The sequence below is a fragment of the Drosophila tropicalis genome, unplaced genomic scaffold (genome assembly GCF_018151085.1).
Source record: "Drosophila tropicalis isolate 14030-0801.00 unplaced genomic scaffold, ASM1815108v1 contig_393, whole genome shotgun sequence".
NCBI classification, from domain to species: domain Eukaryota; kingdom Metazoa; phylum Arthropoda; class Insecta; order Diptera; family Drosophilidae; genus Drosophila; species Drosophila tropicalis.
The window spans coordinates 4516427-4538179 of NW_027172855.1; the positions used below are offsets into that span (position 1 = coordinate 4516427).

Genomic DNA, 21753 nt, shown 5'->3' on the forward strand with positions numbered 1-21753 from the left:
TCAAGAAGACTTATGAATAAAATTTGGATTTATATATAAAATTACATTTATAATGGCCCACTGTGCAGGAGCACATTGAAGCTTTGCTTTTATGTTGGCTTCCTGTCTTCTTCTACCCCCGACCACCTGCCTAGCTCACACAATTCCCGATGTGACAGCTTGGGGTCCCGTTTTTGGTGGTTGAATTGCTCTCCTTCTTGTTGTCGCTGTTGTTGTTGTTGTCTCAGCTCTTGAAGTAGGCGTTTTTGAATTGCTATGGAGAGTGCATAAAAAATGACACACACACACGCATACGCATAACCACATACATTCATAAATACATACAAATACACCTTATGCTGCTATTACGGCTCCGCCCACTTACTCATATATGTATATGTATGAATGTATGTGGAGCTTTTTACGATTGTATGCGTGTGCATATTTATGAGCAACTACCACAGAAAATTCCTATATTGCCATGGATGGGCCATCATTTGGTTGGCGCTCGCATTGGAAGAGACACCTAGCGCAGAGACAGAGAGACAGAGAGAGCGAGAGAGAGAGATCCCCACCAATATATCCACATCCTGCCCTGACTATATGGGCTCAGCATCCATTGTTCCAGTTTCCAGTGCATAACTCAATGGTAGATATTTTAGCTCTGATAAGTCGCTCGATTTGTTTTGGTTCGGTATATAAGCAAAAAAAAGAAAAAAAGGGCATCCTTCTGTGTCTGTGTGTGTGTGTGTGTGTGGCTTACCTTTGTATTTGTGTGTTTGCTTTGTGTAAAGGATTTCTGGGTAGTGCACAGGTGCATTTACTTTGCTGAGCCAGCAAAAAGTGGACATGAAGACCTCTTCCACCTCCTCCTGGACATGGGCGTTGAGAGTTTTCCTTGTTTTATTTTTAATTTGTATATTCTGTGCTACTCTTTATAACTTCTAGGCAAAGGCGAGCAAAAGGGTATATTAAAAGTCGTGAAAAGATTATATATAAAGATGTATTAGAAAACACGCAGAGTGTTTCGAAAATTGATTATATATCAAGTCATTTAACATATAGAGCCAAAAATTTGGAAGATTTCGTCATACTTTCATTGCTCTACATGATGCAGGGTATCATTAAGTCGGCCAGTATGATTTTTTTTGCTTGTTCTTGCTCATTTCGTTGATATGTTTTGGCTACGTTTGCCCAAAAACAGATTTCTATGATGTAATTGTTGTTGTGAGGGATTGAGAGGCTACTTTAGTCATGTTAGTATTTTTTGTGCAACAAGTTTGTTATGGATATGTATGTATGTGTGTCTGTATCGGTGGAGGTGTGTCTGTGTGTTTGTGTGTGGGTGTGTGCAGGGTGTGGGCCAATAGTAAACAGTAGAAATTTGATTAGATAACTTTATATAAATATTTAGAATTTCAAATATAATATGGCAAGTATGAAAACTAAAGTTACAAATTGAAATCTTTGACCAAATAAATAGAAACAAATACACTTTTGAACTTTACTATCATGAAATTATGATGTTGCATTGATTATTCCTATACAATCCTCAAGAAGTTTAAAAGAAGAAGTTCCTCAAGAAAAAAATAATAAAAGATTTATGTATAATTATTATATAAAGTTAAATATTATAAAAAAAAGATTAGCTACATATACCCACGAATAAAGGAAGAAAAGAAAGACTTCACGGACAAACAGTATAAAGAGGCAAATATTTAGGTACTTATGCTCAAAATAATATGAAAATATATGAAAATAGCTGAGAATTTTCATATCCAGTGGAAGTCACGAATTTATGACGTTTTCAATTTTCGGACATTAGTTTTGAGTATCTCGGCTCCTGGATAACTTAATAATATAATTTTTTCAATAATTTGTTAGTTTTTGTATTCAGATTATGAACCGTAAATATGGTCATCTCATCTTTCGCCGTTTTTTCTAGAGGACATAAATTTTTGGCTGGGTATAAAGTATATATGTTCTTGATCCTCATAAGAAGCTGAGTCGATATAGCAATGTCCGCCCGTCCGTCTGTTCGTTCTTCCGTCAGTCCGTCTAATAATGTTTCGTTTTTACCTACTTATACTTAAAAATATCCTTTAAAAAACATTTAAAATTATGCCAAAAAATGCATTAACTAAGAAAATTGCAAAAGTTTCACAAATTAAAACCTAGAAACACTTGTGATTTTTCCACAGGATTTTATTTGAAATAAACTTATATTCCCATAATTTAGCCTCAATTTCAATAAAGAAAAATAGTTTTTACCCAAATAACCCAGAAAAAAGAAGTCTCAAATGACTTAAGAAGTGTCCCTATGAAATCTGTCGACTGGTAAGCCACACAAAGCTGACCACAAAAAGTTTGCTAGTAAGTCTCCTCACCCTTGGCTACACTTCTTCATCCCTTCACCCCGACCACAAGGCTTGGGCCCGCAATTGTTGTGTCACCGCAAGACCCAGTTGGGCGAAGACAAAGAAGAATGCAGGAAAAAGGGAGGCATAAAATACATACTACATAGTATACACTGCCAGCAGGAAAACATAAAACAAAATCAAATCAACTGACTGTACCCACCCACCCAACCAGCCCTTCAGTCAGCCCTTACCCCCGCCCAGTTGGGTTGCCATTGAAGCTTGTCAAAATTAAATTGAACACAATCGAATTATCCTTGGCATGCTCCATTTGTGCTTTTGTTGTTGTTATACTCTTTCAGAGTGAATTATAAAATTTATCAAATGTTCAGAACTGATATTCAAAGATTAGAGAAAGTAAACATAGATATATAAGAACTTGAGTCTATCTTTTTCATATTCCTCTCTTCCAATATAGTATTAAAATAAATTTTGGCCTCAAATGACATTTTTCACTTTATGTTTGGTGTCTGTTTACGTTAGTTCCCCCCTTATGTTGGGATTGTATATTGTATCTCATCTTGCCCTTTCCTAAATCTGATTCTGATTCTATAGATTTGTATACAATACCTATACGGGATCTGCTCAGGGCTATTTCTAGCATAGGCGTCTCGATATTTTAAATCTTTAACTTCTCTCCCCTAATACAGCAAAAACTAACTTCAATTTGCTCATTCTCTAAGTAATTCCTTCTTCAAAACATCCTATAAAGTTTCCATGGATCTCCTTAACAAAAATTTGATTGGAATGTATTTCCTAAATAAACAGACACAATAATCAAACATATTTACACATCGGAAAAGGATATCCACTTTTTCTAGGATCGGGCATGCTAACATATACATTTCCCTAATATACAAACCTTTCTAATAAAGGGTTAGATAAGTTTAAACACCTTTATTTAAGAAATTTAAAAGACTTTTTTAAAATGTATTTAATACCAAGTGTATAAAGTTAATACATAAGTCCTTGCCTAAGTATATGAATTAAAGAAACATACCGCATATCGCCTATGTACATATATTCTATCGAGAACAGCAAAATCTATATACTTTGATCCTTAAACCAATTGGGTTTTGTTGCTATATAGTATTCCCCACTTCGATAAATGAATTTGTTAAAAACATCATGAGGAAGTAACCGAAAATACTTAATTTAATAATAAAAGAACCCAATAGAATAGGGGGAAAAGAATCCGGTCAAAAAGGCGAAATAAAAACTCAGTAATATTTCCATGGATATCGTGCTGGGAAAACTCTCAGTCGATGGGAGATTAATTCATTTTTTCTTATTATTTACTTGCAGTGCGGAAAAGTCAGAGGCGAAAGTTGTGTGGAATGGGATAGAGGTGAGCCAGGGCACTTAGGCATATTAAAAAGGGTTAAAGGTAACGCAAATATTTATCCGCAGCCAATTAAAATATTGTAATAATCAACTAAGGCAAACAGAGTTGGTGAATGCGAATTGGGCAGGGGATGGCATGGGAGGCGAAGTTTGGCCAGAGATTCAAACACGGCCACGTGTTATGCCATGTACTTACCTATGTACATATAGACTATCATTTGTATGTATTTGCATTTTACCCTCATTCCTAAAAGTATGCCAGTTCTTTGCGTTAACAATTCTTTTTTTCTCATTTGCTCAACTAATTCGTTGCTTAAGTCGTTTGGGATTGTCATGCCGATTGCTCTTCGAGCATTGTCTGAACCTGAATCCAGGACAAATATTTGCATGCGATTCCTTTTCAATTGCATTTCAATTGATTCGTTCCCGCATATACTGATATGCGTTGACAATGTTTATTACGCCGGATTAGGCAGCATTAAAAGGCACATGGGTACATCTATAGAATCGACGGTCGTCAGTCTGGCATGTGATGTGATTGATTGATTGTAGTCGACTTCGAACCAAAGAACATCTCCTCCTCCTTCCACTTCCCATCAGGGCTGCCCTGCCCCGATCATCGCTTGGAGTGCACTTTAAACATGAAGTAAAGTCGTGTTTTATCACAAGTAAATTCTGGTAAATCAACAGAATATCGATTCACGTTGACGTGTTCCCTGTCGCAAGTCATACATTGTAGTCTCTCCACCACAAAAGCAACCCGGGTCCTTGGTATCATTCTTCCTCCCACTCATCCTGGTTGCATAGCGTTCAGCCTGTGAGATGCAGTCAGCGGGAGGCATCAGCTAGGGTATTGAAATTTACCCTCGACTTGCCTCTAACTTGGGCGAGTTTAATGACATGTAAGACATGCGAATAATAATGGAAGCAAAATGTGATACACCTGCTGAGAATTCAAATATTTGTTGTATGTGTCTCAAATGAGAACCACTTTCTTCTGAAACATTATGATGTTCGGACTCAATTTGATCGGGATTGCATATTTAAATGTGGAAGAACGTTTTTCTAAAAAGGCTCATGTTTGCGAAAGAATGGCCTACAATCATAGGAAATAACGAAGATATTAATCAAAGTCACTGTTTTCCACCGATCGTTCCTATGGGAGCTATATGATATAGTCACCCGATCTTTATCAAATTCGACACAGTCATTAACAGATATATTAAATTAAGAAATGTTTAATTTGAAAACAATCACTTTAAAAGTAACAAAGTTATTTACAAAAGTCACCGTTTTCGCCCGATCGTTCCTATGGGAGCTATATGGTATAGTCACCCGATCTTGATCAAACTTGGCACAGTCATTAACAGATATACTAAACTAACAAATGTTTAATTTGAAAGCAATCGTGGTAAAAGTAACGAAGTTATTTACAAGTCACTGTTTTCTTATGGGAGCTATATGATATAGTCATCCGATCTTGATCAAATTTGGCACTGTCGTTTATAAGCGTAATAAACTCTCTAATATTAAGTTTCACGATAATAACATAGAAAATAACGAAGTTATTGAGAAAAGTCACTGTTCGTGACTTTGGGGTTTGTATGGGAGCTATATGATATAGTGGTCCGATCCGGCTGAAACCGAGATATACAACCCCTGCAGTATATACAAGCCTACGTGCAGCTCTGTAGCTCTTACGGTCTAGGAGGAATTTGCGTTGATCCAGACGGACGGACGGACGGACGGACGGACGGACGGACATGGCTAGTTGAACTCGTCTCGTCGTGCTGATCAAGAATATATATACTTTGTATGGTCGGAGATGCTTCGTTCTATGCGTTGCACACTTCTGACCAAAATTATTATACCCTTTTTGCAAGAGTATAAAAATAGGTATACCTTTCGGTTTCTGGAAGTTATTCGAATTTGAAAATATTGTGTAGGTGAAAAATGTTGTATACTTGACTGAAGTTAAAGTAAATAGATATTAGACTTATGTATGTATAAACCTATTCATTGCATAGTATATTTGATTTATTCATGAACCCTTCTTAAACGATTTCAATCCCAGCCATTTTTCACTTTCCCCTCAATAGTCAATAGTAATAACCTTTTAAATTTACAGAAACAAGATTTACAAATAGTCTGTAGTCTCTGTGTTGGCAACATTCAAGTTCACACTCAAAAATTAACCATATTATCCATACAACACATTTGTGGGTGTTTCCCCGGCATGTCAGCTGTCAGTTTGACACTCACAACTTGACACTTTGACAGCGTACCTGACCTTTTTTCCTTATTGAGGGAGATAGAGAGAGGGTGATGACGGCAGCAACCCTCACACAAACCCAAACGTATCGTTCGTTCGTTTGTTTTGTAATTGCTGCCTAATGAGCTCACTCACTCCCCTTCCAGACTCAGCTGCCCCTTTTATGGGATGGACAGTGAGTCGCTGCTTATCACAACTAACAGCAGTTTATCATTTATCCATTGGCCTGGCAAAACACAAAACAAGCCAGAACAAATAAATTATGGCCAGCGATTTGTAAACAACGCAAAGTTCTCGATACCAGTCAGGGTCAGGGGTCGACCATAGTCGTTGTTGTAGTCGTCGCCACCGTCGTTGTCGGCTGAGGTTCATAAATAAGATTCCAAAGTAAAATAATTGAAATATTTGCTGTCAATGTGTTGACTTACCAAGCATCCGAACTCCACCCGCTACAGCTGCCAGAGGCGAAGGTGTAAACTGTATAAATGGTGGCTCGTTATGGCTAGCTGGTTACCACAGACACCAAAAGTGGACACGAATGGTAGGAGAAGGACCTAGCAGTTGATAAATGATTACATACATGTGTATGAGGGTAGTCAGAGAATTCTGAGGTGTTGAGATATAATGGTTAAACTAATAGAGTGTTCACCTTAAAGGATTATTTAAGGATTCTTTACAATAATAAGGACAAAATTGTACTCATACCCCCGGAGACGACTTGTTCTGCCACTCCTTTACATGTAAGCATAAGTCCTCATAAAATTTGACCCCTAAGGTATGCTATAGACGTTCGAAGATTTAAATTTTTTGATTGTTGCTGGTAAGTTGTCTATATTTCTTCGATGTTTTTAGCCACAAAACATTCCAAATCTATTTTGCCCATGGCAAATTTCTATTTCATTTATCTCTAGATCCACCTTATACAAACATAATTTTTATAATTTTAATCTTTTATTGAAAAGTTATAAGCATTTCTTATGGAAATTCAGGTTTGCTGAACGCTTTTTATGTTATTTTATTTTTTTTATCAACTTTGCCATGTGTCATGCAAGTTAAAGCTAAAGCAGATGGGAATCCCCCTTTCTGTTTTTTGTGTTCTTCCTTTCTATTTTTTTTTTTTTTCAATAAAATACGAATATATTTAGTTCTAATGTCATAAATTATATGCCCAGTTTCGGCCTTGACGTGGGGATCCGCTCATACACACACACAGACACTTGCACACGTGTTACCAGAAGCCAACTAATAACGGGACATTGGTCGTGCCTCCCAGATGTAGGCTATGTATTTGTTCATATATGCTACTGTCTCTCTCACTTGGCCTAACCCACCCTCCCACATATGTATACATATATTTGCGCAATAAATTTTTTAATCTTGTCGCTTTAATCGCACAAATGACGATGCCCTCCCCGTCCGCCAAGCCCCAGTGCCATGTCCCTGGCGCCCCCTCTCCAACAAACCAGGACCCCTTGGCAGCAACAGAAATCAATTTCACTATCGTTGACCAAAGGCCAAAAAATAAAAAAAGATGTACGAGCATCGAGCGAAAGGACAACAAAGAGGATGGGGGAGGAAGGAGTGAAGGAAAGAAACTTTTTTTACTGTTTGTTTGTCAGCTTTGGTGGCACAGACGGCAACTTCCGGTCAGGGGTGGTGTGGGTGTAGGCCAATGGGATGCCAATAAAAAATATCAAACATATTTGTAATGGTCAGAAGGCATATCGGAATAGCGCAAATCTCACACTGTGCGAGTGCAAACATATTTATGGCCTCCGACTGCATTTTATGCGTTATGCGTTATCCAACACTCGATTACCATAATATAGATAGTTGTCCTTTTCCACCTCGAGAAAATTTTGCATATAAAATACATAAAACGAACATGTCGTCGTCGTTCCCGTTCCTCTTGTTGATGTTGTTGTTGTTGTCGTCGACTTGACCGGAACAAATTTTCATTCCATGTGGGCCCGTTTCCTCTTTTGATTTGGTTATTGCCTTTCCAGTTCGTTGTCATTGTCCCCATTCGCAATGATGTGGCCATATTACGATGTGTGCGGCTGTATGGTCCGGCAAATGTGTCAAGCATTAAATTTTATGTTGGACCTAACCTCAAATTATTGTTCCTAACCTCAAAATTGGCAATGAAACAGATTTCTGAATTATTTCGCTTAAGGATTGAATGTTGACCTAATTTAACATTACAAAATGGAATAATTTAACAAGAATATATAGAGATATACATAAAGATCTCTGTAAAATGAAATTCTAAAACAATAAATCTAAAAAGTAGCAAATTTCATATATATATTTTATAAAAATAGAACACCATGTGAGTTGAAATCATGCTATTCACTGCTTTACCCTTCTTATATAAAAATTGTTTACGAGATAAAATAAATAAATGCAATTCAATGATTAGTTGAATATGAAACCCAATTGTTCCATTTCCTTCTGTACACTGCTCCCTGCACACTGCTGTTCCATCATGTCCAGCCAAAGCGTGTAAGAGTAATCCTCATGCAAACCACCATAACTGAAAGAAAATTGGAAAAGTTCAGTGCACGGTAGCTTTAAAGAGAGGAAAATCTTCACATACCGCTTGGGTAAATGTTCCGGATTGATGTGCTTATGCAGTGAGCTCATATCACTACCATGAATATAGAGGCGCTCTTTCATTGCAGCGTTTAGGAAGGGCTTGAAAATTCTAAAAGCAGTGTTGAACACCCAATTCTGATTCACAATATGAAGGGCAGATGTACGTATAGGCATGGATGTCTGGAGAAAACATCAAAAGAAATTAAAGGAAAATGCATTAAAGGTTTCCTTTCTACTCACCACTAAGAGGGCAATCATTTTTTGGGCCACACTTGGGCTCAGATGCAGAATGTGCTCCAGGGCCAAATCTTTCAGATCAAAGATACCAACGCCACCCACTATCTGTGAAATGGGTTCCAAACTACCCAGCTCCTGCAATAAAATGGTGGCACGAAATATATCATCGATATTAACCCGATTGGGCCGCCAAAGTCCAAAACGATAGATAAGTATGCGACGACCATGTTGATCCCGATACGGGGTAACTGTCAATATATCCGAATCGCCCAAATGGCGTAAGTCCAAGGGACGCACTTTCTCATAATAGTTTTTGTTTTGTTCACGAAACTTGTGATAGTTGCTCAGCTATAAATTTAAAATTTTAATATTAAGTACCCATGGATAAGCTCTTAATATGAGATCTTACCAATCTATAGCTATTTTCAATCTTCCAGAAACGGGCCCGTAAAAACTTTTCCAGAAATTTATCATCATTACGATGCAATTGAAATTCATTGTGCTCTATTCCAAAATATATAATATATATATCAAAAGAAAGATTTGGGTTAGTTACTAAGTAACTTACCTAATATATAACTTCGAAATTGTTCTATTGTCTGTTGCTTGGTCTTTGGACATTCACCCTGCTCCTGGGCTATGCGGCGTATGTGTTCAGGAACTTCCTCCTCGGTTATATTCAACTTATGCTCTATGGTGGGCATTGTGCCAGAACCAGTTAGGTTAGTATTAGTCTGTCGAGGAAATAAAAAGAAATATATTGGTTTTTTTTTTCCTTAGAAATTCTGAAGATATTTGTATGAAAATCAAAAGAGGATTTCCTCTCTATGCCCAGGAAAACGAGAACAGTAAAGGAAACTTTTACCCTTTATACAAAATTCAAAAATACTTTTTGATTGCAAGTAACATTTCTCTTTTTATCCCAATCTAAGAGGACATTTTTGAGGAACTAATTACTCAAGAAGTTTTTATTTATTTGGGTTAAAATTTAGCACGAAGCATTTGGACGAATCAGGAATCACTCTTGTTAATTTAAAAATTATTATTTTAAAAAATAATCAAAAGTGCTCAAAGTCTGAGTTTTACAAAGTGCAATAAAATTCTAGAATGTGACTAAGGAACTTGCAAGAAATATTTAATATTCAAACAATCTGAAATCTGAATTACCTTATCTTTTAAACTAAGAATTTTCTAGCAAAAAAATATTGTTAAAAAAAAAATAAAGTTAAATTTCGTTATAATTTTTTTACTTAAAATTTATCTAAAGCAGTAAAAGTAGCTGAAATGGTAAGAAATACTTCAATGTCCCTTTTAATGTGTAACAAATTTTAAAAAATCCACATAAAAAAACTAAGAACAAACATCACTTTATACTGCATTTTATTTATATTTTAGACAATATAGCATATCGTGCCAGGGCCCCCCCCTTTTATAAACTCCCCCTTTTCAACACATTCTTTACTGAATTACAAAATATGGAAAATTCGATCCAAATTCAGGGAATCACAAATGTTTTTACAATCATCAAACACTTGTCACAATTCGTTTTATACAAATTTTACCAAGTAAAAGTAAATTATTCACAGGCTTTTTCTTCACAATGAAAACAAAACACATTTTATTAAATTGTACACGTATTTTTTGTTGTTATATTTGGAATACACTATAATTAACCTCACGTATCCCAACATTTGGAGACATTGACATCGAGTGGGAATATTAAGTAGATTTTTTAGTTATATTGTTCATTAATTGGTTAATTAGATTTAATTCACTTTACTTTTAATTTATTTATTATTATTTTTTGCAGTTTCTATTATTGTTTAAGATTTTTCTTTACCATTTTATTAGATTTCCAAATATCAAATGGATTAGAAATTTCACTGTCGCGCTTTGTTCGACTTCAAGTTTGAAACTGAGAATCCGAACCAAATGTTCTCAATCCCATGAAACAAAAAGTCAACAAAGAAAAATAAGTTGATGTTGTTGTTTGTCGTTACACATGTATTGTGCCATTAAATATTAAGTATAAACCATATGAAGTGATAACGAGAAAGAGACAAAAAAGAAATACTAGCAACCCATTGAACGATTATCAGTTCCAGTACCAGACTTGCCCTCGCCATTGCCATTGCCCCGAAACTCGAACTATATATGTATGTTTATGCATTTGCTTCCAATATTTCACTGATAAGGCCACAAATTGCGGTCGATGATTCTCCGATCTAATCAGGGGTCGTGGTGGGGTCTCTGGAAAACTTCTCCAAAAAATCACGTTTCTCCCTGTGTGTCTCAAAGTGCAAGTTGCAGCTGTGCAAAGGTTCTTTGCTAAATATTTTGTATTTGATTACAAATATAAATAAATACATATATTTGTTGCTAGTTATTACTGTCATGGCATATATTAGGAGGGTGTTGCAAATATTGCAGTTCCTGGCTACGCCCATGTACGGAATGTATGTATATTAAGTACCCTTTGCCAACACCCCGTCAATCTTCACACCCAAGTGCAAATGCATTCATTTAGCACCCAACTTAATATAATTTCTGGTTTTTGATTTTTGGATCTGCAGTTCATAATACCTATAAATATGTATTACCCCATTGTAGTTAATTGTCGTATTAATTGTATCTTTTAGACAAGATAATTGAAGGTATCTGCTACTGCTTATACTTCATGACTTAATTGGATCAACTTATTTTAGTATAAAATGTAATGTGTATACTTTGTTAATCCACTTACATATGATAAATATGCGAAAAATATGATGATTTTCAAATGGGGGTATATATGTACTTACAGTTGAAGTTTTATAACAAAGTCGGACTAGAAAATAAAACCCTTAGTATAACAACATGTGTAGAATTTGAATGAAATTATATTATTTCTATAAAAAATCATTAAAGTTGATTGTTTTCAATTTTTAAGATCAAAAATTTGATTTTTATAAAAATTTTAAGTGCTTTGGCAATTCCTTCTCTTTATATAGCCCCATTTTGTCGTGACTTTTTTCAATTGTAACATTGTTAAAAATTAGACTTTCTTCATATTTTATTGTTTACGGGGAAATCACCAAATTTCCATAAAAAAAAGAATTTATTTTAGAGAAACATTAACATTTATATAGAGGAATTCATTATAAGATTAAAATAAACTGAGAAAAATTTAAGGAAAGCTAAATATGTATAATAATTTCCTATTTGCATGTAAAAATAGGAAAGATCAAATGTATTAATCATTTAAAAATTAAAACTTTGCGATGTGAAAGTTCAAAAAAAGTATTAAGTTTCGTGAAGTATCTTTAGAAATTTAGATGTATAAAAGTGATTTCTAGATTTATAATAAGTTTATAAACTGAAAATTGTGTGACTTTAACAAACAAAAATTCATAATTTTTTTAGATTATTTTAATGAATGATGAATGTCCTTTACATACAATATTAACTTTACAAACAAACGGAAAAGTATCTTTGTTGCGAATAACTGGTTTAGGGTAACTAAGTGTATTTTGTTTATGAATGTTAGCTACTTTATTAACTGAGAAAATGTTTGTCTAGTTTTGAAATTAAAGATCGGTTTTACGATTCAAAAATAAATATTCATAAGAAAAAACGTCGCTTCATTTAAGTAGGCTTTAGTTGTTTGTTTGACGATCGATTTAGTATGGAATTATGAATTCAATCCAATTTGTACACACCTTTTATATGTATGTATATAAAATGATTTCGTTGTTTAATTGCAGCTTATCACGCTTTTGAGAAATAAACTTTTACTAAACTTTTTCATAAATGAAGCGAAATTAATGAGAATCCGTCACAGCAACAAACACACAACGCCGCATAAAGACCGCGCTAAAACTGAACTCAAGATCGTCTAGAACAGAACTTTTTATGACTTAGAACACAAGACAACATGGGAGAAAAATATAAGTAAGTACTATGCACATATGAACATACATATCGACTATGTCAAACCAGTCTGGCAAAAAAACAATGAGATAATTTACAATTTACTTGATAATCATCTTAAAAAACTGAAAAAAAGATGCTGCATTTTAAATACACTCTCAGTATTTTTGGTTTTCATCAAAGCGAAGACATGGATAAATTTTATTACAAATTTTTATTAAATTAATAATATTTTAGTCCGTAAAAATATTGGAAATTTGTTACATATAAGACAAGGTGTTCTTTCCCCTATTCGACAAAATTATAAAAATTTTGAATAATTTACGATTTTCAGGGAGTTTACAATCATTTGATACCTACACACATACAAGACAAATATAATGTTTTGTGTACAGAATAATTTTTAAAATGTGTACACATAATTGATCTAGTCAATATTGTTAAAAAGTTCATTAACTTAAGAATTTCCATGATACCGATGATTAAGTAAAAGTGTAGATACTCTTCTCAGGCTGCATGATGGCAAGCGAGAGTGAAATATTAATAAAACGAACTAGAAAAGCAAGTTTCCGTATGGCAAAGCGAAAAGAGAAGAAATTAGGAAGTTCATTGAGCTGCCTTTGTGTCTCGATTGACCAATGCATTCCTAGGCAAAAATTATCTCAGTTCTTAATTAGCCAATTAACTGCAAATGTGTGTGTACATGTACATATACATACATGCATAGAAATGGAATACATTTTTCTTCCAGAATCGTAAAAATGCAATTTGTGTGAAACTTGATTCTTGAGGCAGTCAACAAAATTGACGTCACAAGTTGTTGGCCAAGGTCAGATTCTGACAAGGGGAAACCTGTTTGATTAGCCATGTTGACTGACTGCAGCATCAGTTAATGTAAATGTGCAGTTGTTACTCATTTTTTGAAATTAACCGTAAATTGATGTAGATAATAATTCAAAGGCTGGTCACTCTAATTAACGAAATACGGGGAAAAATGTTGGGAGTCGGGTGAAAATAGTTAGAGATGGCAGCGATAGTGGGACCATCTATCTATCGAAAGTGCTATCGGTGGACTTCCCACCACTGATGCATTGTATTTGCTTTTTTGTGTTGTAAGTTGAAAGTGTATTTATTAAAGAAAAAAATTAGTATATTAAGTGTGGGTGTTTTTTTTTACTTAGAGTTAGGCTAGTAGAAAAATAATACAAAGAAGCCAATTGAAACGCTAGCTTTTGCATTTCGACTCAAGTATAAGTATTTCGTGAGTTGTTGCAGTGTGGCGTCTTCATCTTGCAAAAAATTTCAGCGCTTCTTGTGCCGCGTTTGGTTTTGCGTCGGCAACTAAAAACATACAACAAAAAAACTGTACATTTTATCTCTAAGGTAAGAAAACAGATGAAATTAATAACAACAAATTACGAAATTAACCAATTTTTGGTATACATAACTAGCGGCATTTTTTATACATTTCTTTTCTCGCTTAGTTTTTGCTTCTTTTTTCTGTCCCTTTGCTTGGCAAATTAAAAATGGCGTATGCCGGTACATAAAATATGCGCAATTTAATTGTCCAAGTTAAAGAAGACAGAAGTATTTGAGAAAATATAAATTAAAAGTAGATTTCAATAGTGCTAAATACACATAAAAGTCTCAATATTTATTTGTAATTGACTGCAAGTTTTTTGCCGGTTTGGCTGCCGTTGCCGCCGACTTACATACACACATACATATGTATACACATTTTAATATTAGACTACGGCGCGCCAAAGCCGACAGCGAAATTTACAACAATCTTTAAAACTGTAGTACAGTCAAAACGATAATTATGTTTCTTCATGGACCGCTTTGAAATTTTAAGACATCTTTTGCATAGTCTTACATATTTTTCGGTTGATGCAGTCCCACAATTACCCCCGCCCCTCGCGAATGTGCGCGCGCGTTCACTGATTGTTCAATAACATTATGAAAAAGTAGAGAAAATATTTCAAACACAATACACAGTACAGTGAAAACTCATTAAGAGAGATTGATCTTAGACTTATTATATTATAATATAGAATAATAATCTCATTTATTTTTGTTTGTGCACCATATTTGAGTTTTTACTGTATATGTTCTTGATCTTACCTAAACTTGTTGTCTTTAATTCATTGATCTAACTGCAATTGATAAGTAATAGTAATCGAGTTTTGGGTCCAATACTACAACCACGTTTAATTTAAATATATTAAGATTTTTAGTTATCAGCCAATGAAATCATTATGTTCTAGGGCTATCGACAATTGGCCTCTTTACTAAAACGTTACCATTTCAATGTTCGCTAAATGGCATTTGTAAAGCAATCAATTCTAAAAAGTCTTCATTCATTCAAAGTCTACATTAATCACAACGGCAATCTTTAATAGCCCCAGGCCGGGCTTTTTTTAACCACTGAGAGAAAGGTGCTTGGATCATCTTTTAAAAGTGTTCGTTGTATGCAGTGTATTTTAAAAACTTGATTTTTTTTTTCTATCTTCGCCTCCGAATGTATTTTGATATTTCTTAGAGATCATCTTCAAGTAATTTTTGTAACACGTTGGCATCTATGTTGTCCAACTTAGAGTTATATTTGGCCTAGGGTAGGCCAATCGCAAAGAAAGGGTATGTGGTGCAGTCCTGTATTCCGAATATTACAGCCTAATTTGATACTGAATTATCAATTAGAATTCCATCCGTTTTAAAAGCATATAAAACCCATTAATAATAATAAGTTTGCCAATTTGTATATTTTTAGCGTAACGAAAGTAGTGACAAAATGGAAAACGGTAGCGGAAAATCTGGTGGAATGTCCATCGAGCAGATGTATCAGAAGAAGACCCAATTGGAGCATATTCTACTACGTCCCGATTCGTATATTGGCTCTGTTGAGTATACCAAAGAGCTAATGTGGGTCTACGATTTTGAAAATAATCGTATGGTGCAACGTGAGATCTCTTTTGTGCCAGGACTCTATAAAATATTCGATGAGATCCTAGTAAATGCGGCCGATAATAAGCAACGCGATAAGTCAATGAACGCCATTAAGATTGATATTGATGCCGAAAGGAATGTCATCTCTATATGGAATAATGGCCAGGGTATACCAGTAACTATGCACAAAGAGCAAAAAATGTATGTACCGACAATGATCTTTGGTCATTTGTTAACCTCTTCAAATTACAATGATGATGAGAAGAAAGTAACTGGTGGACGTAATGGTTATGGAGCGAAACTCTGCAATATATTCTCTACATCTTTCACTTTGGAGACAGCCACCAAGCAGTATAAGAAATCTTTCAAACAAACATGGGCCAACAACATGGGCAAAGCATCCGATGCAACTGTGAGTACAAAATAAAACACTGTAAATTACTTCCAAAGATTTTTACAAATTCATTCAATTGCAGATTAAAGATTTTAATGGCACTGATTTTACCAAGATCACCTTTAGTCCAGATTTATCTAAATTCAAGATGGAAAAATTAGATGAGGATATTGTGGCACTAATGTCGCGTCGTGCATTTGATGTGGCTGCCTCAACAAAAGGCGTCTCCGTGTTCCTTAATGGCAATAAGTTGTCTGTGAAAAACTTCAAGGATTACATTGATTTGCATGTTAAGAATCAGGACAGTGATTCGGGCCAACCAATTAAGGTTGTCTACGAGGCCTGCGGTGAACGTTGGGAGGTGGCCTGTTGCCCCTCCGATCGTGGCTTCCAGCAGGTATCGTTCGTCAACTCGATTGCCACCTATAAGGGTGGACGGCATGTTGATCATGTAGTCGATGGTGTAATCAAGCAGTTAATTGAAGTTCTCAAAAAGAAAAATAAAGGTAAGTGAAAAGTAAATTACTGATGAGATCACAAGCAAAACTAATTGATTGATTGAACTCTCATTTCATACCACCAGGTGGCATTAACATCAAGCCCTTCCAAGTGCGCAATCATCTCTGGATCTTCGTCAATTGTCTCATCGAGAATCCTACCTTTGATTCTCAGACGAAGGAGAACATGACTTTGCAGGCGAAAAGCTTTGGCTCCAAATGTGCGTTATCGGAGAAATTCATTGCCAATGTATCTAAATCAGGCATAGTTGAATCTGTATTGGCTTGGGCTAAATTTAAGGCCCAAAATGATATAGCCAAAACGGGTGGCAGGAAATCTGGCAAAATTAAGGGTATACCCAAGCTGGAAGACGCTAACGAGGCTGGTGGCAAAAATTCCATTCAATGTACTCTCATCCTTACCGAGGGAGACTCAGCCAAATCTTTGGCTGTTTCTGGATTGGGTGTAATTGGTCGCAACTATTATGGAGTTTTCCCGCTGCGCGGTAAACTTCTCAATGTACGAGAGGCGAATTTCAAACAGCTCACGGAAAATGCTGAGATTAATAATCTCTGCAAGATTATTGGATTGCAGTATAAGAAGAAATATTTAACCGAGGATGATTTAAAAACTTTACGTTATGGCAAAGTCATGATAATGACAGATCAGGATCAGGATGGCTCTCACATCAAGGGATTGCTAATCAATTTTATACACACCAATTGGCCGGAACTATTGCGTCTGCCCTTCCTTGAAGAGTTCATTACACCCATTGTGAAGGCGACCAAAAAGAATGAGGAACTTTCATTCTATTCATTGCCAGAATTCGAAGAATGGAAGATGGATACACCGAATCATGCAACCTACCATATAAAGTACTACAAGGGTTTGGGTACTTCAACCTCTAAAGAAGCTAAAGAGTATTTCCAGGATATGGATCGCCATCGCATACTGTTCAAGTACGATGGCCAAGCAGATGATGATAACATTGTGATGGCATTCTCGAAAAAACATGTCGATTCGCGTAAAACCTGGCTTACCAATCACATGGACGAGGTGAAGCGCCGCAAACAACTAAATCTACCCGAACGATATCTCTACACGAAGGGCACGAAGCATATTACATACTCAGATTTCATCAATCTTGAATTGGTTCTATTCTCGAATTCTGATAACGAACGCTCCATACCCAGTCTAGTGGATGGTCTAAAGCCTGGTCAGCGCAAAGTAATGTTCACCTGCTTCAAAAGAAATGATAAACGCGAGGTTAAGGTTGCTCAATTGTCGGGCTCAGTAGCCGAAATGTCTGCCTATCATCACGGTGAGGTTTCGCTGCAAATGACCATTGTGAATCTCGCCCAGAATTATGTCGGCTCAAATAACATTAATTTGCTTGAGCCCAGAGGTCAGTTCGGTACACGTTTGACTGGTGGCAAGGATTGTGCCAGCGCTCGTTATATATTCACATTGATGTCACCGCTTACTCGTCTAATTTATCATCCACTTGATGATCCACTACTGGAATACCAGACCGATGATGGTCAACGCATTGAGCCTTTGTGGTATTTGCCCATTATTCCAATGGTTTTGGTCAATGGCGCTGAGGGCATTGGCACCGGTTGGTCCACCAAAATAGCCAACCATAATCCTCGCGAAATTATAAGAAATCTGCGACGTATGATCAATAGTGAGGAGCCATTGCCAATGCACCCATGGTATAAGAACTTCAGAGGACGCATTGAGTTTGTCTCTGATGGTCGATATGTTCACACAGGCAACATTCAAATGTTGACCGGCGATCGCATAGAAATCACTGAATTGCCTCTAGGCGTTTGGACGCAAACCTACAAGGAAAATGTTCTAGAAGTCCTTTCGAATGGCACGGATAAGATCAAGCCAGTTGTCTCCGAATATCGCGAATATCACACAGATACCACAGTTCGATTTGTTGTTTCATTTGCTCCGGGTGAATTTAATCGCCTCCGTTCGGAAGAAGGAGGATTCTATCGTGTATTTAAACTTACGTCCTCATTGTCGACCAATCAAATGCACGCATTCGACCAAAGCAATTGCCTGCGTCGATTCCCAACATCGATAGACATCTTGAAAGAGTTTTACACACTTCGTGTGGAGTATTATTTCCGTAGAAAGGATTATTTGGTGGGTCAGTTGACAGCACAGGCGGATCGTCTTAGCGATCAGGCGCGATTCATTCTGGAGAAATGCGAAAAGACTTTGGTAGTGGAGAACAAACAGCGTAAGGCTATGTGTGAGGAGCTAGTTAAGCGTGGCTATCGCCCAGATCCGGTTAAGGAGTGGCAGCGCAGCATTAAATTAGAAGATGCTGAAAAGGACGAGGAAGAAGATGAGGGAGAGGAGGCTGGGGAAGGTACTGCTGCAGCCAGCGGAAGTAAGAAGGTCAAAAAAGAAGTTGATCCCGATAAGGCATTTAAGAAGCTAACAGATGTCAAGAAATTCGATTATCTACTGGGCATGTCCATGTGGATGCTTACCGAGGAAAAGAAGAATGAATTACTTAAGCAGCGTGACTCCAAATTAAGTGAGCTTGATAATCTTATGAAGAAGACACCACAATTGCTTTGGCTCGACGATCTAGATGCTTTAGAAGATAAGCTGAACGAAGTAGAGGAGAAAGAACGCCTCGAAGAACAGGGCATCAATCTAAAGACGGCCAAGGCCTTGAAATCACAAAAGGGGGCTGCCGGCTCTAAAGGTCGTAAGGCCAAGTCAGCTGCTGGAGGTGGTGCTACTGGTGATGTCTTCCCTGATCCCGAGGGTGAGCATGTTGAATTCAAGGTAACCGAGGAGATCATTAAAAAAATGCAAGCTGCGGCTAAGACAGCTCTCAAAGAGCCAAAGGAACCTAAAATTAAGAAGGAGGCAGCACCAAAGGGTAAAACCAAAGCCGAAGAAATGGACGAATTTGATGCTCTCGTCGAAGGTGGGGCAAAGACCTCACCAAAGGCTGGCAAAAAGGCAGCAGCAGTTAAGAAGGAACCAGCAGAAAAGAAACCTCGCCAAAAGAAGGAGAACGGCGATGGTATGAAGCAGTCGAAACTCGACTTTACCAAGGGTAAAAGAAAAAATGCCAATTCAGATGATGATGAAGACATGGAAGTGGTCGATGTAGCTCCACGTGCCGAACGTCCTGGACGCCGTGCTGCATCCAAAAAGATTGATTACTCCTTCCTTATATCCGATGAGGAAGGTGAAGGTGGTGGAGCTAAGAAAGCATTCAGCGATGAAGAAGCCAGTGGTCCGGAGAATACCGAAGATGATTCACCAGTAAAGGTAGCAGGAAAGCGTCAACGGGACGATGAAAGCAGCGGAGGAGCTAAGAAAAAGGCTCCAGCTAAAAAGAAACGTGTTATCGTAGAAAGCGATGACGACGATGATGCTGTTGATCTTGATGATGATGATGATGATGATGATGATTCAGACTATTAGATTGAGGGCCACTCCATATATATTTACAAATATATATACATATATACGGTTAATCCATATAAAGATTGTCAAGTATTTAAACAAACAAATCATGATGATAATGAGGAAGTGAAAAGATAATTCAAAAGTAGATTTAACTTCATACGGTAGTTTATAATTATACTGATACAAAAATACGACACTATAATCGGAGAAGTATAACCAAATTGAGGATTCGCGTATTAACTGGTTTTTTCATTTTTATATGGTTGTAATTTTTAATTCCATTTTTTTGTTTTAGTTTCTTTGTTTGATTTTTCAAAACAAATAAATCCTACATACTACACAAATATAGACTTCGCTACATTCTTTCACTTGTAGCTGATCTCTGATGCCAATTCTCAGAGCCAGCGCGATGATCCACCAACAGCAACAACAACAACAAACCACTACATACATATACTAATTAATGTTTTAAATTGTTTCATAAACAACATAGTATGTAGTTTTCATAAATAAAAATCTTTTTATGTAAATAAACTCTTGACGGGCATATTATCTTTTATTAAATATTGGAACCCTCAACTGAAATATCTAATACTTGGATTAGACAATACGTGCATATATTTATTAAAATCTTATAATAATAGCTTGGAAAAACATTTGTCACCTGTTCCAAATTTACTTATAACTATGGTTTAAAATGCAAATGTTGCTAACACTACTAAACATTAGGGCATAACTTAATTTGCAGCATTTAATTTATTGAATCTTTTATTGGAAAAAAATCAATCCTTACGAGTCTTTAATTTCGAAAAGTTCAAACCGTTTGAGAGAAATTCCTAAAAAAAAGAGCAGGTGAAATTATATAAATCAATTGGTTCTAAAAAAAGATTCTAAAACTTGCTTTTAAAAGGTAAGCTCTAGATATTATTATTACTTAAAGAACAAAAGAAAAGGCCATTGAAAGTAAATTTATGAAAACTTTTGCTCAGTTGTTTAGCTGCCACTTGTTCAATTGCTCACTAGACTGCCGTCTTAGTCAGGTGCTCAGGATAAGCATTTTAAATTTTAATTCGATTATTACATCGAATTAATTAATAAAAAATTACGATATTTAGTGAGTGAGTTTACTCGTGAGCAACCCTACACGGCAGTATGTGCAAATCTCCTTAGCAAGGTTTTTTGTGTCAAAATTGAAAAAGTCTGACAACAGTATATAGAATGCTGAATAATCATTTTTAGTTATTTCTTCAAAGTCATCAGTTTATTTTGGTTAAATTTTTTTTTTTTTTTTTTGGTTTGCGGACACCTGGAATAAGTTGGCACAAAGGATTCGTTTTGTTAGTCAATAATGCATACAAAGCATCAATCTGTTCCAAAAAGACGTTTAACGTGATGTGGATGTTGTTCTTGGCAAAATCTGCTTTAACGATTTCCTAACGCATGTCTTAAGGACAGCTTTTTATGTCATATTCCGTTTTGAAGGATTCCTCGCAGTGGAGCATACCCGATTGGATATGGATATGGAACGCGATTCTCTTGTTTGGTTTGCAGAGCATACTCAAAAGTGGACTTATTTAGAGAGACGGCTAAATCTATAGCTGGCTTGGTGGTTTTCAACAAATGAGAGAATTTCAGAGCGGTGAAAACTAAAAGCCTCAAGTGATTGCCTTCTGCTATTTTCCGATGACATCATCAAGAGCATGCAG

The 21753-nt window shown here is 36.1% G+C and overlaps 2 protein-coding genes across 4 annotated transcripts; one reads left to right on the plus strand and one right to left on the minus strand.

Moving 5' to 3' along the window:
* Positions 1 to 8295: 8295 nt before the first annotated feature.
* Positions 8296 to 12694, minus strand: LOC137572742 (alpha-tocopherol transfer protein). Of its 3 annotated transcripts, none has more exons than XM_068284537.1 (6): positions 12546 to 12694; positions 9416 to 9581; positions 9257 to 9351; positions 8851 to 9195; positions 8612 to 8790; positions 8296 to 8548 (listed from the first exon to the last, which is right to left on the minus strand). In XM_068284537.1, exons 2-6 carry the CDS (start codon positions 9549 to 9551, stop codon positions 8431 to 8433), a joined length of 873 nt encoding a protein of 290 aa, XP_068140638.1. In that variant the 5' UTR covers positions 9552 to 9581; positions 12546 to 12694; the 3' UTR covers positions 8296 to 8430. The 3 variants fall into 3 exon arrangements, with proteins under 3 accessions (XP_068140638.1, XP_068140637.1, XP_068140636.1); XM_068284536.1 differs by lacking the exon at positions 12546 to 12694 and adding an exon at positions 10688 to 10786; XM_068284535.1 differs by lacking the exon at positions 12546 to 12694 and adding an exon at positions 10522 to 10540.
* Positions 12695 to 13866: 1172 nt separating this feature from the next.
* Top2 (topoisomerase 2) lies at positions 13867 to 20581 on the plus strand. The gene is made up of 4 exons (XM_068284964.1): positions 13867 to 14139; positions 15527 to 16114; positions 16179 to 16602; positions 16680 to 20581. The coding sequence occupies exons 2-4, from the start codon at positions 15548 to 15550 to the stop codon at positions 20060 to 20062; spliced, it is 4374 nt and encodes a 1457-aa protein (XP_068141065.1). The 5' UTR covers positions 13867 to 14139; positions 15527 to 15547; the 3' UTR covers positions 20063 to 20581.
* The last annotated feature ends 1172 nt before the right edge of the window (positions 20582 to 21753 follow it).